At 43.7% G+C, this 16,707-nt stretch overlaps 1 protein-coding gene across 2 annotated transcripts in view; it reads right to left on the reverse strand.

Annotated features, from left to right (window-relative positions):
* RPS6KA2 (ribosomal protein S6 kinase A2) overlaps nucleotides 1–16,707 on the reverse strand; it is a 460,922-nt gene that overhangs the window by 59,524 nt on the left and 384,691 nt on the right. For both annotated transcript variants that reach the window (XM_065400516.1, XM_065400517.1), the window contains one exon: nucleotides 2,249–2,313. In XM_065400516.1, the coding sequence (XP_065256588.1) occupies nucleotides 2,249–2,313 (65 nt within the window). The remainder of the gene's footprint in view (nucleotides 1–2,248; nucleotides 2,314–16,707) is intronic.

Below are 16,707 nucleotides of genomic sequence, written 5' to 3' on the forward strand. Positions count from 1 at the left end.
ACATCAACAATGATAAGCCAAGAGTACCATATATTTGGTTGAAGAACAAAATGAATGTATCAGGGACTTTTTCTGCAAAAAAATAGTGATCAATACGAAACATCTGTGCTAGATCCATTCCTGTTCCCCAACCCCTCTCTGTTTCCATCCATGAAGGGCTTGCTAACAGCTGGCTGTATCATTATAATAAAACATAAAGGCCCAGTTTCATCTCAAGGCTCATGCTGGCTCAAATCATACTGATTTTTCTTTAGTGTAAAAGCAGAAACCTGGATACAGTAAGGAATGGCCTTTTGTGAACTCTCTCTCGCAAGGCCAGACACAACCTAATCCTTCATGTTCGAAAAATACTTTGAAATGGAAAGTGCTACATAAGAAAGGAAAAGAGAATCCATGAAACTAGTGCTTAAGAAAATGGGATGCAAGTCAGCTGGGCAGCAGATGAAAACCTAAAACTCTACTTTTCTTTCATTTTACTGGCTCCTGAGGTATTAACAAGAGCCGAGCCAGCTCTTCAAAGTTCACTTCAAAGCAGGTGCATGATTTTTTCAATATTAAAATGATCTTTCATGGGTGCTCAGTGCCTGTAGTTTCAAAATGAATTGGGTTCAAATGCAGTTTTCCCCAGGTATTAGCTCCTTTGTGAAGCCATACGCAAGGGTATGGATTTGATTGGTTTAGGTGCATTCACACAGGTTCACCAAAACCAGAAGTGGGAGTCATAGCCACGTGACTTGATCCATGTGACATACCCCACTGAATATAATTCTAATATTAGGGTGATTTACGGTATTTCTGTGGAACCAATTACATCAGATAAAATTAGATTAGAGAGTTTAAAGGCTCTAGCAGGCAGAAGCCTCAGAATGCTGGCAGATACGCAGAGAGAGCAAAAAAGAGTTTGTGCACCCAGCTTTAACTCAAACTTTGTAGATTTGGACAAAATGTGTATTAACGCTAGTGCTAGTTCATAAGTTGAAACTTGTGCTGAGGTTTATTTTGAATCGCTGTGAGGTCTGAATCAAATGCTTAGCTGAGCTCTGCTGCTAATTTCATTATAAGATAAAATGGACTGCAAAAAGGCAAATGATTGGTTACAATCCCATGCATCAGTCAAACACTTCTTATCTGGACTGTTATATTTATTAAAATGTTTGCTGTTCTCATTTCAAGTGCTGAAGCTAAACTAGTCAGTCACCTAAATAAAAACAACTAGCATCCATAAAAAGAGTTGCTCTTGTCAGCTCTGGATTATTAAACTGTATATTCTATTATTAGAATCATTGGTCTTTAAAATCTGTCCACTATATGCTTGTCTAAAGCACCCAATAAGTAAGGGACTGATTCTGGTTCACGTTATGGCCACTTTGTGCCACCCCAGTGGTGCAAAGAAGCCACAAAGCTACTTTAACTGGGTGATTTATGATTCTGACAGCATAGGGTATCCCCAGCTGATGTACAGCCAACAGCAGCTCTGGAAAACACCCTGCCAGCCCCATTGGCATAGGGGGTGCGCTGGAGGGGTAGGGACATGACTGGAGCGCTGTTGTGCTCTAATCTACTGCAGTGTTCCCTTTGCTGGGGGCCATAAGATAGAGCAGTTGTGAGACTGCTCTAAATTACTCTGGGGGCAAATTGGCTGCTGGCAAATCCTGGCTTTGGAGAGCACAAAGGTAGCATAGAGCCCCAAAGGTATAGCACAACTCAGTCAGGCCCCGACACAAGGGCCTAATACTTTTATAGAGAAAATAAGAGCACAACAGTGGAAGAATCCAGAGGAGCAGATAGCTTTCCCCTGTTGTGTCTTTTTCCAAACCAAAGCCTTAAGCTTTGTTTTGCATTCAGTATTAAATGTCACAGGAACTCCTTCATTTAGAGCTGCTCCATTACATTCTAATCCAACTCCTGGGATCAGTACGCTAAGTTCTTCAGAGTGTAATGTGGTAATTATTCTTTGAACCTCTGGAAAGTGATTCAAATTACATCATAATGAGCCAGCTGATTAGGTAAAACAGAAACAAAAAGTTTGAAAAAGCTGAGGATGCTGAATGGACCTTTATTTTCTTTAGTGTAAAAGCAAAAACGTGGATGCGAATCAAAAGGCTTTAATTCATGGGCCTTCTATGGTAGATCGCACTCCAGTAAGCTGTTTTGTTTTGTTTTTATATGACAGACTCAGTTTCCAGCTGGCCTTTGCTAAATCTACCTAATCCCAGACTACAATTAGCAACAATATTGCTCTACTTACATTCCAGTCTATAGTAACAAAGAACAGGTGCCGTTTAATTTCTTCAACTCCATCGAGGCCAGCACCTGCCAAGACAACAAGAAGAAAGAGTCAAAATAAAGCCAAGCCAGGAGGAACATGCTGTATTCTTTAAAACCATCACCAACATATCCCTCCCTTCCCCTTGAAAAAATTTAGAATGTCAGAAATTGTTAAAGCCATCACAAATATATACAAGGACATTTTGTTAATGCAAACATCACAGCCAGGAAAGAAAACCCTTGAACATGTGATTTTTGATTGTAGGCTTGTGTCAGGTCTGCCTGGCCAGTCTTTCATGCTTCATATTAGATAAGGAAATAGAATCATAGAAATGTAGAGCTGGAAGAGACCTCAAGAGGTCATCTAATCCATCCTCCCACACTGAGGTAGGATCAAGTATGCCTACACCAGAGGTTTTTAAACTGGGGGGCATGTCCCCCTAGAAGGGCGCAGAGGAATGTTTGGGGGGGGGAGCAGTGATGGCAGGTGGCTTGGGGCAGCCTTACACAGCGGGGTTCAGGGAGGGAGCACCACTTCCACCCCTTGACCCTCCTTTTCTGTCTATTTTTGTCTGGATTGGGGAGGTGCCACCAAAACTTGTAACTCAAAGGGAGGCTTTCAGCTCAGAAAGTTTGAAAACCGCTGGTCTAGACCCTCCCTGACAGGTGTTTTCTCTAACCTGTTCTTAAAAACTGCCAATGATGGTGTAATACTTTGGGGTTCAATCCAGAGCAATGAGAGGTTGTGTCACTGCCTGCCCTGTAACCCTGGGTGCCTTAAATGCTCAGCTGCTGTGGCTCACAGTCCAGAAACCCTGAATGTCTGTGCTGTGCAGCCCTGATTCAGTACTCTGACCCTAGCAGCCTTCCTACAACACAACAGCCAGACACTGGTCTCCACCAGCCTTAGTTACTACTTGCAGAGTGACCCCAACACACTTCCAGTCCTGACTTTTCCCCTGCCCTGGAGTGTCCAGCCCTCTCCTGGAACACTTAGAGAAGTAATAAGGTTCATCATTCCTCTGAAGGGACAAAAGCACAGCTTATTACTTTAACTGGAGCTAACAATCACTTCAATTCAAACACAGCACTGGGTTGGTTTAGTTTAAAAGAGAGAAGTTTAATAACAAAAAGAAATCGGTTTTAAGTGAATTTATGTGCAAGGGATAAGAACAAAAATGGTTACAAGCAAATATAAGTAAAAATACGCTTTCTAATGGCTAAGACCTAACTTACCAGCTTCTCTCTTTGTCCAAGATAGATTTCTTACTGATTTTTCTCTTTTCCAGCCATGGCTGAGTTTCTCTCAGTCAGGACCTTCCACAAACATACAAAGTGCTGGAGTCCCTTGTTTTCCTAGGTGACAGATGCCAAAATGGCTCTCTGTTTCCCCTTATATCACTCAGAGTTCATTGACTCTGTTTTAAGAGGCAGGATGACCTCATGCTGTTCTTTCCTTCCTGTGGACATCCCATCCTTGTGCTGATTTGTATGTAAATGAGGCTTTCATTGTTTTGATTCCAAAATGCTACCTTCCCTCCAGTTTGGGGAGAAACCCGTTTTCCCCTGTGTTTGGTCACAGAATTTAAAGCATATTATCACTGAATATCCATAATTCCTCATATAGTGTTAATATGTACATTTCACAACGATATTAATCACCAGCATGTCACTGACTTTCACAAAAGACGTTACTCAATACACTTTATAATACAGTAATATTGTATACAATTAGTTGATACTTATCATTTGAGGTTCAGATCCCCACAAGAAGCTACCGACCCCACTGTCCAGGCTGATAGCTTTGCTTATATTTTATGTAAATGCACCTTCATTGTCTCGGCCTGATGACCAGGCTGGTCAGACAAACACATATTCCTTTGTCTACAACAGATTGGCCTTATGCAGACAAACATATTTCTAGCACATGTCCATCACTCTTTGTACACAACCCAAATCTACATATGTAAGAATATTAATGATCTTCTCTATTGCTTATTTCTCTTTACACCTTCCATGTCTCTTACCTGAAACAAACAAACAGAAAACAATAAAACTATAGCCTTTCTTTACCATTTCCCAGCCTCTTTACTCGAGAATCTCTTGAAACTATTTTACCATTGCTGGAAGTGTGAAGTTTTCCAGTGATCTCTCACGTGACACCTTTTGGGGCATGTACCATGACAACAGTGTGTTAGATGTAGTGAATATGTCAGGCCTGACAAGAGTTGCTGACACACAGTAGTGAACCACCAGTCGGATTAGCTACTGGCTACAGGCATCTGTTCAAAGTTCTCCTGAGTCCATAAACTAAGGGGCACCTTTTACCTTTCTTAAAATCCATACTACCCCAGTGCTTGCTTCACACCCATCTGGGTCACCCAGGCCAGTAGAGAGCTCTGTCAGCCCAAGGTGTGAAACCAGATCTCTTTCCATCCTGAGCCAGCCCTGCTCCCAGCGGAGTGCTGGCCCACAGCTTTCCCAGAGGCTGACTGCTCTCAGCAGAGTACAGGCCCACAACTATTGACCTAGTTGTGCCAGGGTCCATCCCTCCTAGCAGATCCTGGACCCTAGCCCCTTTCAGCTTTGCTCCAGACCTACCAAACACTGACTCAGTTTCTCCATTGAGGGTTTACTCCCTCGACCACTGTGTCTGGCTATAGTACACTTGTACCTGAGCCCTCGGCAGGGCCGGCTCCAGGCAGCAGCCTACCAAGCATATGCTTGGGGTGGCACCTGGAGGAGGGCGGCGCTCAGGCCCGAGAGCGGGGCCGCGACTGGGCTCGCCGCCCTCCCCGCGGTGCTCCGGCCGCTGGGGAGAGCGGAGCTGCAGCGGGCTCGCCGCCCTCCCCCGGTGCTCCGGCCGGCCGGGGAGAGCGGGGCCCCGGCCGGGCTCGCCGCCCTCCTCGCGGCGCTCCTGCCGCTGGGGAGAGCGGGGCCACGGCGGGCTCGCCGCCCTCCCCCCGGTGCTCCTGCCACCAGGGAGAGCGGGCCCGCGGCCGGGCTCTCTGCCTTCCTCCCGGCGCTCCGGCCGGCCGGGGAAAGCGGGCCTGCGGCCGGGCTCTCCACCCTCCTCCCGGCGCTCCGGCGGGCCGAGGAGAGCGGGCCCGCGACCGGGCTCGCCGCCCTCCTCCCGGCGCTCCGGCCGGCCGGGGAGAGCGGGCCCGCGGCCGGGTTCGCCGCCCTCCTCCCTGCGCTCTGGCCGGCCGGGGAGAGCTGGGCCGCGGCCGGGCTCGGCGCCCTCCCCTGCCGCGCTCCCCACCGGGGGGCGGGGGGCGGCGGGAGGCTTTTTTGCCTGGGGCGGCAAAAAAGCCAGAGCCGGTCCTGGCCCTCGGCCTCAATCCTGTTACCTAATTACAGAAAACAACACACCAAGAACACACACTTCCCTGCATTTCCACAGTCAGAATCCTGGAATAACCTTTAGTGTTCATAATGACTCATGCTACAGGCCGGGTAGTGGGATTCATCATATCCACATCTGCTAGCTTCTATCAGGCACACCCCATTATGTCCATCTCCTGGGTCCCATGGGCATAACTTGCCACTCCTCTTCTGTTAGAGCTGCTTGCAACTGTCCTGGTCAGCAAGCTTCTGTTGCTCCAGCTCTGTCTCTGTACTCTGACACCTGGCCTCCAACTCTGTTTGTCTCTCCTCCACTAGCAGCCTTCTGCACTCCAGCCTCCACAGCTCTAATACTCTTGCCACTACTGGATCATCTGTGGAACCATCTGCTTGATTTCTTGCATGCCCTGTAGGAGAAAAAGGGACCCCTTCCCCAGTCTGGAGCAGTGCCCCATCTTGCCTCATGGCATATGAGTGCGGCATGTACACCGGCTCCAATTTTTTCTGGTCAGCCGCTGACAGAGCTCACTGCACACAGCTCTTCTAACTGCTTCTTGGTGAGCTCAGCATCTGTTTCTTTGCTCTTCCTGCCTTCTCTACAGCTTACTCCTCTTTACACCTTCCTTTGCTCTATGTCCCTTACCCAAAACGAACAACAGAAAACAATAAAACTATAGCCCTTCTTTAACAGTTCCCAGCCTCTTTACTCGAGAATCACTTGAAACTATTTTACCATTGCTGGAAGTGTGACTCTCATTCAACCAGCAAACTGTATATAAATCCTGGCTCAATTGTGTCACAGAAGGGGATTCCACAGCCTCCCTTGGTAACCTATTCCAGCACTTAATTATCCTTATAGTTAGAAAGCTTTTCCCAATATCTAACCTAAATCTCCCTTGCTGTAGATTAAGCCCATTACTCCTTTTCCTACCTTCCGTGAAATGGAGAACAATTGATCACCATCTTTTTTATAACAGCCCTTAACGTATCTGAAGACTTATCAGATCCCTCCCCAAATCTTCTTTTCTCATAAACATGCCTAGTTTTTGCAGCTTTTCTTTATAGGTCAGGTTTTCAAAACATCTTATCATTTTTGTTGCTCTGCTCTGGACTTTCTCCATTTTGTCCACATCTTTCTTAAAGTGTGGCACCCAAAACTGGGCACAGTACTCCAGCTGAGGCCTCACCAGTGCTGAGTAGAGTACAACAATTACCTCCCGTGTCTTACATACAACAATCCTGTTAATACACCCCAGAATAATAGCCTTTTTCACAGCAGCATCACACTGTTGTCTCTCATTACATTTGTGATCCACTATAACCCCCAGCTCCTTTTCAACATTACTACAGCCTGGTCAGTTATTCCCCATTTTGTAGTTGTTCATATGATTTTCCTAAGTACAGTACTTCGCACTTGTCTTTATTGAATTTCATCTTGCTGATTTCAGACCAATTCTCTAATTTGTCAAGGTCATTTTGAATTCTGTCCTCCAAAGTGCTCCCAAGCCTCTCAGCGTTGTGTCACCTCAAATATTGTAGGCATACTCTCCACACCATTATCCAAGTCATTAATGAAAATACTAAACAGTACTGGACCAACGACTGAACCCCGTGGGATCCCACTAGATATGTCGTCCCAGTTTGACAGCAAACCATCAATGACTACTTGTTGAGCATATTTTTTCAACCAGTTGTGCACCCACTTTATGGTAATTTTATGTAGGCTACATTTCCCTAGTTTGCTTATGAGACTGTCATGTGGAACTGTGTCCAGGGCCGGCTCCAGGTTTTCTGCCACCCCAACCGGAGGGGGAAAAAAAAAAAAAGGCGATCGGCGGCACTTCGGGGGCAGCTCAATCGCGCCGCTCCATTCTTCAGCAGCAGTTCGGTGGCGGGTCCTTCACTCCCTCTCTTCTTCTTCTGCGGCAGCTCAAAGAGGAAGAGAGGGACTGAGGGACCTGCCACTGAATTCCCGCCGAAGACCCGGACGTGGCCCCAGTAGTGGACGGAGTGCCGCTCCTTTGTATTGGCTGCCCCAAGCACCTGGTTCCTTAGCTGGTGCATGGAGCTGGCCCTGACTGTGTCAAAAGCCTTACTAAAAATCAAGATATATCATCTTTATAGTTTCCCTCCTATCCACTAGGCCTGTAACCTTGTCAAAGAAGGAAATTAGGTTGGTTTGGCATTTGTTCTTGACAAATTCATGCTGGCTATTACTTATCACCCTATTACCCTCTAGGTGCTTACAAACTGATTGTTTAATATGTTCCAGTATCTTTCCAGGTATTGAAGGTAAGCTGACTGCTCTATAATTTCCCAGGTCCTCTTTGTTCCCTTTTTTAAAGATAGGAACTCTGTTTGCCCTTCTCCAGTCCTGTTGGACCTCACCCGTTCTACATGAACTCACAAAGATAATGGTTTTGATATTGCCTCAACTAGTTCCTTAAGTACCCTAGGGGGAATTTCATCAGGCCCTGCCAACTTGAATATAGCTAATGTACCTAAATATTCTTTAACCTGTTCTGTCCCTATTCTGGTTTGTATTCCTTCCTCTTTGTTGTTAATATTAATTGTGTTAAGCATCTGGTCACAATTATCCTTTTTAGTGAAGTGAAATAGACCCCATATCAACCAGCAACATGTGCCAGATGTTAGCACATTGATTAATGCACTACTGGAAGGCACTCAGATACTACAATGAGGAGTGTGGTCTAAGAGCCTGTATAGCAGGGGTCGGCAACCTTTCAGAAGTGCTGTGCCGAGTCTTCATTTATTCACTCTAATTTAAGCTTTCGCGTGCCCGTAATACATTTTAACGTTTTTAGAAGGTCTCTTTCTATAAGTCTAGAATATATAACTAAACTATTGTTGTATGTAAAGTAAATAAGGTTTTTAAAATGTTTAAGAAGCTTCATTTAAAATTAAATTAAAATGCAGAGCCCCCTGGACCGGTGGCCAGGACCCGGGCAGTGTGAGTGCCACTGAAAATCAGCTCGCGTGCCGCCTTCGGCACGCGTGCCATAGGTTGCCTACCCTTGCTGTATAGAATAGAGGGAATAGAATAAAACTAGGTAGAACTAGGAGTCCAAAGGGCTTCCTGATGGGGGCAATGGTATTACTGCTACCTAGCACTTACAGATATGCATTTGTAGCCACCTTGTGAGAGTTAAGTTTTATTAACTCCAGTTTACAGATAGGGAAACTCTGGTGCACATAGTTTAGGCTCAAATTTACACAAAGTCAGCTGATTTTGGGTACCTCAAAGCTGGTTCTCATTTGTATTGGCATCAAACACACCAATGTCATAGATACTTTTTCTTCACTAACAACTTTCTTATGTATTCTATTGATTATTTCGCAAAACTCTGTGGGGTTTGGCAGCACATGTCTAATTCTTTCATTACTTTTCCTCTATGTCCTCATTTAATATCTTTCTTGTTTATTCCTTTCAGCACGTTTAGTTTACTGGCTTGAGGAAAATCAGCAGGTGTTCAGTAATAATTAAACAACTATCAGATTTGACTGAGTGTGCCACGTGATTGGTTGATTTGTTTTTATTAATAGCATCTTTCATTCTCCCACGGGGGAAAGTAACACCTGGAGATGAAGATTCTGCATTGCAATTTTGGAGCCATTTCCTGTGAGATGCTGAACATCTCCAGATGTGTTGAGCATCTCAGTTCCCACTGACATTAGTGGGAGCTGAGGACACTGAGTACCTTGCTGTGGGTGCTCAGCACCTCAGCGTACTAAGCCTTTTATTTGCAATACTTGTACTTCCTAACAAGCAGTTTTGTAAAAGGTCTTGTCAACTCAAGCTTTTGTAAAATGTGACATCTGCTTTCGATGCACACAGGACATTATTAGTGTTTGCCAAAGTGCACTGATCAAGAACTGCATTCTACAGCCTGCTTAACATTGGCTCATGAGTAGGTATTAAAAACAAATATTGCTTGCATATTACATGCAGGGCTGTCCGCCATGTACATGGGAAAGCTGACCCAATAGGTGTGTTTACAGTTTTGATTTGTTCCCCCCGGGTATTCTGAACATAGAACAGGCTGCTGCCAGAAATCAGTAAATACAAAAACTTGGCCAGCGACAAACCTTGTTCCATGGATTTCTTATTAGGAATTTTCAATCATCATCCAAGTTCAAGGTACAGTCCTGATTGCCTACTAAACATATATGGCAGGTCTGCTTCTGATTTCACTGACACCAGTATAGCTAAGTAGAAACTCCACAGAAAAAAAAAAAAAACAGAGTTACACTAACATAAACCCAGCATCAGAAGAGTATCAGGACCAGCAAATGTGCTTAGAAGAACTGGAGTCTATCCCTGACTGTGCCACAGAATGCTTATGTGATGCTGGGCAAGTCACTTAAACCCAAATTTCTCACAGGTGGTCACTTCCTGTGTGTTCCTTACTTTATGGTTGCCCAACTTGAGACACTTTGGCCAGATTTGCAGAAGTGCTGATAGTTCACAGCTGCAACTGAAGTCAATGGGAGCTGTGCTTTGAACATATAAAGTGCCATAAAAATGCTAAGTTTTCTGAAAAAAAAAAATCAGGTCTTAGGTGTGTTAAATTGGGGCACTGAAAATCAGTCGACACTTTTGGCTTTAATCTCTCTGCGCCTCAGTTCCTCAACTATAAATTGGGTCTAATGCCACCCCTCACCTCAGAGAAGTGCTGTAAAGATAATTCACTAGTTGTTTGTGAAGTGCACTCAGACATTACTATGAGAACACCAGGGAAATGCCCATGAGGAAATTAATAATTCTGTATTCAGTGCAGGGTTTGAATGGTGTGTGGTTAAGTCTAAAAAGAATATTGAATGACTACCCCCACAGTGAGCACTGACCATCCCATGCACCGAATGAGGCCAGGATCCTGTGGAAAAAATAGTATGTGATCATATAATTAAAGACTGTGGGTAAAATTTTCAAGAGTGCCTAAGTGACTTAGGAGTGTAAATCCCATTTTCAAAAGTGGTTTTAGGTGCTTTGGAGCCTATGTCTCATTAAAGCCAAGGGAGACAAATTGAGATTGGATTGGCAATGCTAATTCTGGCCTGTCCTAACTTCTGAGTGCTTGACTTTGCAACCTTAACTTTCTTTTTAACATAGCTACTGAACATAATTTTTAATGGATTTAATTGTTAAAAAAGGGTCTGATTCAACTGCCCTTGGAAAAGATTCCCACTGATTTCAATAGATGTTGGATTAGGACCAGTAATAGCCAATAAATTTGCTTCAACAAATATCACCTCAGTAGTTAAACAACATTTAGGTTACAAAAATCAGAACAATATTGATTTTATTTGCTTCATCTTTGTAATACAATAGAAAGAGCAGTTACTTACCCTAGTGGTTATCCGAGATCCTGTGGTCAGTGTGACTCCCTCTGTAGGGCTCCATGAGTCTCAAGTGTATTGGAAATTGTTGAACAGCAGTGTCTGTTTGGCCTGTGCATGCACCCCTGTGCCTTCTCATGCTCTTGTGTGAGGACATAAAGGAGAGAGTGGTCCCAATCTCTCAGTTCTCTTGCCATTCGAAGCCTGTGTTAGATGAGGACTCTGAAAGTGAGGATGGAGGGGTGTTTGTGAGATCCACAGTGACTACGACATCTCGAAGAACCATAGTTTCTGTAGAGTGATTGTTCTTTCTTCTTTGAGTATGTCTCAGTGTGGATCCTGCTGTAGGTGACTAGCAATCACTTCCCCTCAGGATGGTGGGAGTGAAGAGTTTCAAGCTGCATCAGCGATTGGAGAACTGTTCCCCTGAACTTGGTGGCTGCTCTGGCTGCCATATCAAGAGCAGAAGATCGGAAAGTTTCTGAAGCAGGTGACAGATGCAGCTTGTGCTCTGGTGGAATGTGCCTGGATATTCGAATGAAAAGGCTCTCCAGCCAACTGATAACCGGTGGAAACGCATTACATGATCCACTTGGAAATTCATTGTTGTGAGATGGCTTGGCCTTTGGACGAACCAGAAATGACCACAAAGTGGTAACGAGTCAGACAAAACTTCATCTTGGTCTCATTATGGTAATACAGCAGAGCTGTGGATATGTCTAAAGTGTGCTGTTTCTTCTCTACCATTGGTGAGTGTGGCTTTGGGAAGAAGACTAGCAAGCTAATTGATTGATTTTTGGTGATAGTCTAGACCACCTTGGGGGTGAAATTGGGGTGTAGTCTGAGTACCACCTTGTCCATATGAAAGACCGCAGTCCAGCTATGAGAGTCTAGTGTTCACTGACTCTCCAAGCTGAGGTGATAGCCAGCACAAAGATCCTCTTGATGGTAAGGGGTGCATGGCGTATTCTGTCACTGGTTCAAAGGGAGGGTCCGTATGCTTCAGAAGAATAACAATGAGGTCTCATGAGGGAGTCAGGTCCTTAAATGGAGGGCTAATATGAAGAAGGCCCTTAAAAAATGTCAGTATCTTTGGGTGTGACTGTGCTGGCATGTGACACACTGATAAAGCCGCCAAGTGGACTTTGAGAGAATTAAATAATAGTTTTGCCTGTTTCAGAAACAGCATAGTCTAGGACAGTGGTTCCCAAACTTTAACAACCTGTGAACCCCTTTCACTAAAATGTCAAGTGTCACGAACCCCCTCCTAAAAATGAATATTTCCAGGAATTTTCTCCTTTACCTGAGTATAAATTATAAAAAGAAGTGATCTGGGAAATATAAAATGTGTTTTTATGACATGCTTATTACACACTATTTATTATTAATTATTATTTATCATTACAGTATTTTTATTACAATACGAAAACGGCAACACTCTTCCAAGATCTCACTTTCGTAGCTTGTATCACTTTGAATAAGCCTGTTATAAGACAAGGCTCCTATGTTTCATCAAGGAGTATTAGATGTGAAACAGCATAAAGGTATTTAAGAAGCCAACTCAAAGAGTTCCTCCTACACAAGCATTCAGGTCTTGAGCAGTCCAGGCAAACAACGCACGTTACAACAAAGCTCAAACTAGTTCTTCATAATAATTTTAAAAACAATACTAGCTGCTTATTTATTTTAAAAACAGCAAAAAAATATCCACCTCCCTTTCCATTTCTTATAAGGAGTTTTGAAGTTTAAATCTCCTCAGTGAGATAGATATGCTTGCTTTGATCCTCTTAGCTCTTGGAAGTCCAGAGGCTCCGGGCTGCTTGCCCCGTGCTCCCCGGGGTCCCTATGGACAGCTCTGTCTGCCATTAGGGAATTTTTTCCCCAAGAACCCCTTGTAACACTTCATGAACCCCCAGGGGTTCACGAAGCCCAGTTTGGGAACCACTGGTCTAGGATCTTCAGCGTTGCTGCCTCAACTGGGTCCAAACCACGTTGGGCTGCCCATATAGAAAATCTTTTCCACTTCGAGGCATAAGTGTTCCTGGTGGAGGATTTTCTGCTTTGTATGAGAATCTTTTGAACCTGTAGGGAGCCGTCTCTGTCAGTATTGTTCAAACAGCCAACATCTGAGCCATCAGGTGTAACAACTGCGAGTCTGGCTGCTGACCTTGATTCTGTGATATGTCCAGGCAGGCCAGGAGGTGAATGGGATGGCACGGGGCCATCTGTAGCAGATGTGACAGCCAAAACTGTCTTGGCCAATAAGGGTCTACCAGGAAGTCTGTAGCCTTGTCCCTCTTGATCTTGGACATTATCCTGGAGAATTGTTGGCAAGGCATATATGAATCCTCCAGATCACTGCAAAAGAAAAGCATCTGGCAATAATCCCAGGCTCACGCCTCTTCTGGAACAGAAAATCATGCATTTGACATTGTCCCTTGTGGTGAATAAGTCTATTATGGGGGTCCTTCCGGGGTAGAATATGAGGTCTATGATAAACTCCTTCAGCGACCCCTTGTGGTTGGTCACTGGGTGACTGCTTAAGAAGTCTGCCAGGCCTTCACTGAGCCCTAGGAGGTTTAGACCCAGTGGGATTATCTTGTGTTGATGTCACCACTTCTGTAGCCTGATGGTTTCTTGGCAGAAGAGGGGATGCTCGGGAACCTCCTTGTTTGTTTACATAGTGCATCACCAACATGTTGTGATGCAGGATTTGCACTGCGGCGTTCCACAGAACAGGCAGGAATGCTATGAAGGCTAGTCTGTCGTCTCCCAGCTACGGGACATTCATGTGTAATCTCAGGTCATCCAGACACCATGCCCCTGCATCTGTAGGTGGTTCATCTGGGTACTCCAGCCCACTGAAGCATCTGTGACAAGTGCCCGTTGGGGAGGGGCAGAGAATGGGACTAGAGATGGCAATGTCGGTACCAATGCCAGCACAAGTTTCTTTCTTGGCACAATTTTTTCTGCACCAGTCTTCAACAGAGATGCTGGATAATGCTGGCTTGTCCACTCATAGGATCTCAGGGTCTGATGAGACTCATGAATTGTTCCAGAAGATGGAGTTTGGCCCCATGTCCACCTAAACAGAAGAGGCACCTCCTATGTCCATCTTTTAAGGGGATTCGTCCATAGCAGGATGGATAGGGTTTGACGCTGGTAGGTTTAGGTCTGCCAAGTTAAGAAGCGCTGGGCATGAAGGTGTGTACAGGGGGATCTAGCTGTTGATACTCAGATAAGATGGGTTGATATGAACACAACAGTCAAATATGAAAATAATCAAAAGAGTTCTGAAGAAATTAAGAAGGTTTAGCCAAAACTAAGAGCTAGTGGGTTAGAAACTGGCCAGATTCTGTCTCACTGCAATAAATAAGAAGAGGGACCTGAGGGAGGGTTGCAGTCGCTTCACTCTTTATGCCTTCTCATAGGAGCATGAGGAGGCACATGGTACATGTGCAGCCCCAACAGACACTGCTACTTTAAAATGTCCAGTCCCATGCACATGGGGCGCATGAGCACCTTCAGTGGCTCTACACTAACACATCCTTGAAGAATGTTAATTTTTGTACATTAGCAAAGCCCTAAAAGGTCACTCAGCAGCACAAGGACATAGATAGCAAGAGGGAAGCTTCCATTTTCCACACAAGATTATTATTAGAAATTTCAAGAACCATAGCCCAGCCAGATGGTGATGTAATTGGGCTGCCAAACATCTTGCTAACAACTGTCAGTCAGAATGCTAATGCTGTGACTGCTACATGTGGGATCAAATGTTCTGTAGTAGTAGATTCCTTCCATAACACCACCTCAAGCGTTTGAACAACTAAGTATGAAAGCCAGAGGCAAAAAAATCTGTCCTGCACCACTTGCTTTTTATACATCTCGGAACAAATTACGTGCTTGATTTAGCTTTGCTCTCCTACCCCTATTCCCAATAATAATAATAAAAAAAATCTAAACAGCATGAAAAGTTAAAGGAGATAACAGCATCCTGCTTTTCAAAAGTTTCTCAGTATTTACACTATGATGTGTCTTACTTGCAAAAAAGAAAGTAATTAATTAGCTGCCAAAACCCCATGGGTGCTGATGTCAGTCAACCGTATATTTAATGAGGACCAATTAGTTATTTCTTTTCCTGTGACAGACCTTACAGAAGTCAAAGATCAACTATTCTTCTTTTCCCTGAGGCCTTTTCTTTACAGCCACCTACAATTTCTAGAGCAATATACTCCCACTGATACCATAGAGCATACACAGAAGAGCTAAATGATGTGGCTGATTGGTGGAAAGGATACCTTACGGTACATTTTTATATATATATATATATATACACACACACACACACATATACACACACACACACAGGAAAACCTTACTTCCCTTATTTCTAAAGAGGAGAAATTATTCTAGAGTAAAATAGCTTTTGTTCTTGAATAGAGTATCCAGATGGGGAATTACAGCAAAAGAGCTATAAAGGAATATATTACTTTCCCCTTGTGTTGAACCTAAACTCTGAATATGTTCAGAGGTTTGACTAACACTATTTTTTGCAGTTCTGTGCAGTACACGCTGCATTTTATTAGTGGTTTATGGCCTTCTGGGTGTTAACATTAATACTGCATCTTTATTGAGTCAATAAATTAATATTTCAGAAATGGGGGGGGAAAATCACATATTTGGAAAACAATTTCAACCTTTTCTTAGCAACATCGTCCGGTGGAATTTTAGGATCATAGGCTTCTAAATTTCTCTTTGTTGTCCTTTTTTCCTTCCCTAAGTCTCACATCTTAGAACTGTACCTAATTGTATACTGAGTATCACTTAATAGTAGAAATTTGGTAATTACAGTGATATTCGAGACTTTTAAAGATGGGAAAAGGAGAATGAATAGAGGATGATAGTAGTGAAGAAAAATGGATAAATGGGACATAGGAGGTGTAAGCTGGTAAGAGAATAGGAGGCAGGAGAGAACAGAAAAATTGGGAGAGTAGAGGAGGAAACACATCTTGTTGCAACCATTTTTTCCTCTTGCGCTCCTCTATTTTAGAAAGCAAGTCATTCTCTTATTCACCCAGAACAGAGCAAGAGACTAGAGAGCTGGAAGGAACCTAAAATATTTTTACAGACGGAGGCAACATTTTAAAATAACATAATGCTATGACTCTGATGTCCTCAATTTGCTATGGTTACTCTTGTTCTTCACTAAAATCTCTAGGGAACAAATTTTCAAAGGAACCACCTGCTAAAACATGAATGGACACACTAAGTCTCCTACGTAACCCTCCCTCCCCCAAAATACCATGAGTTTCCTAATGGAACTCTTGAGTATAGACAGAGTTGGCTTTACATAAATAAATCAAAAACATCCTCTATGCTTATTCAAACATAACTGGGTGCAATAATGAAAGAAGAGTAAAACAAAATCTTGGTGATAAAGCAGACAATTCATTTTAAGGTGCTAAAGAAGGGCAGGCCTTTTGTTCAAAATGGTCCCACTAAATCAAATGAGATGGCACAGAAATTTAATCAGAGTGGCTTTGCAAGAATTCTTCTCTCCTTCACCCCCCTCCAAGATGTGGAGCTGAAATATAGAGAGTTAATTAAAATACCTGACTGGGTTCTCATTTTCCTGTATTACTATCCACAGGAGTTATCTTATGCAATTCATAAAGGTTGGTGATCTATTTCCCCTCTTCACTGAAGAAATAAATCATGAATTAATCTCATGCTTTG

The sequence above is a fragment of the Emys orbicularis genome, chromosome 3 (assembly GCF_028017835.1).
Source record: "Emys orbicularis isolate rEmyOrb1 chromosome 3, rEmyOrb1.hap1, whole genome shotgun sequence".
Lineage (NCBI taxonomy): Eukaryota > Metazoa > Chordata > Testudines > Emydidae > Emys > Emys orbicularis.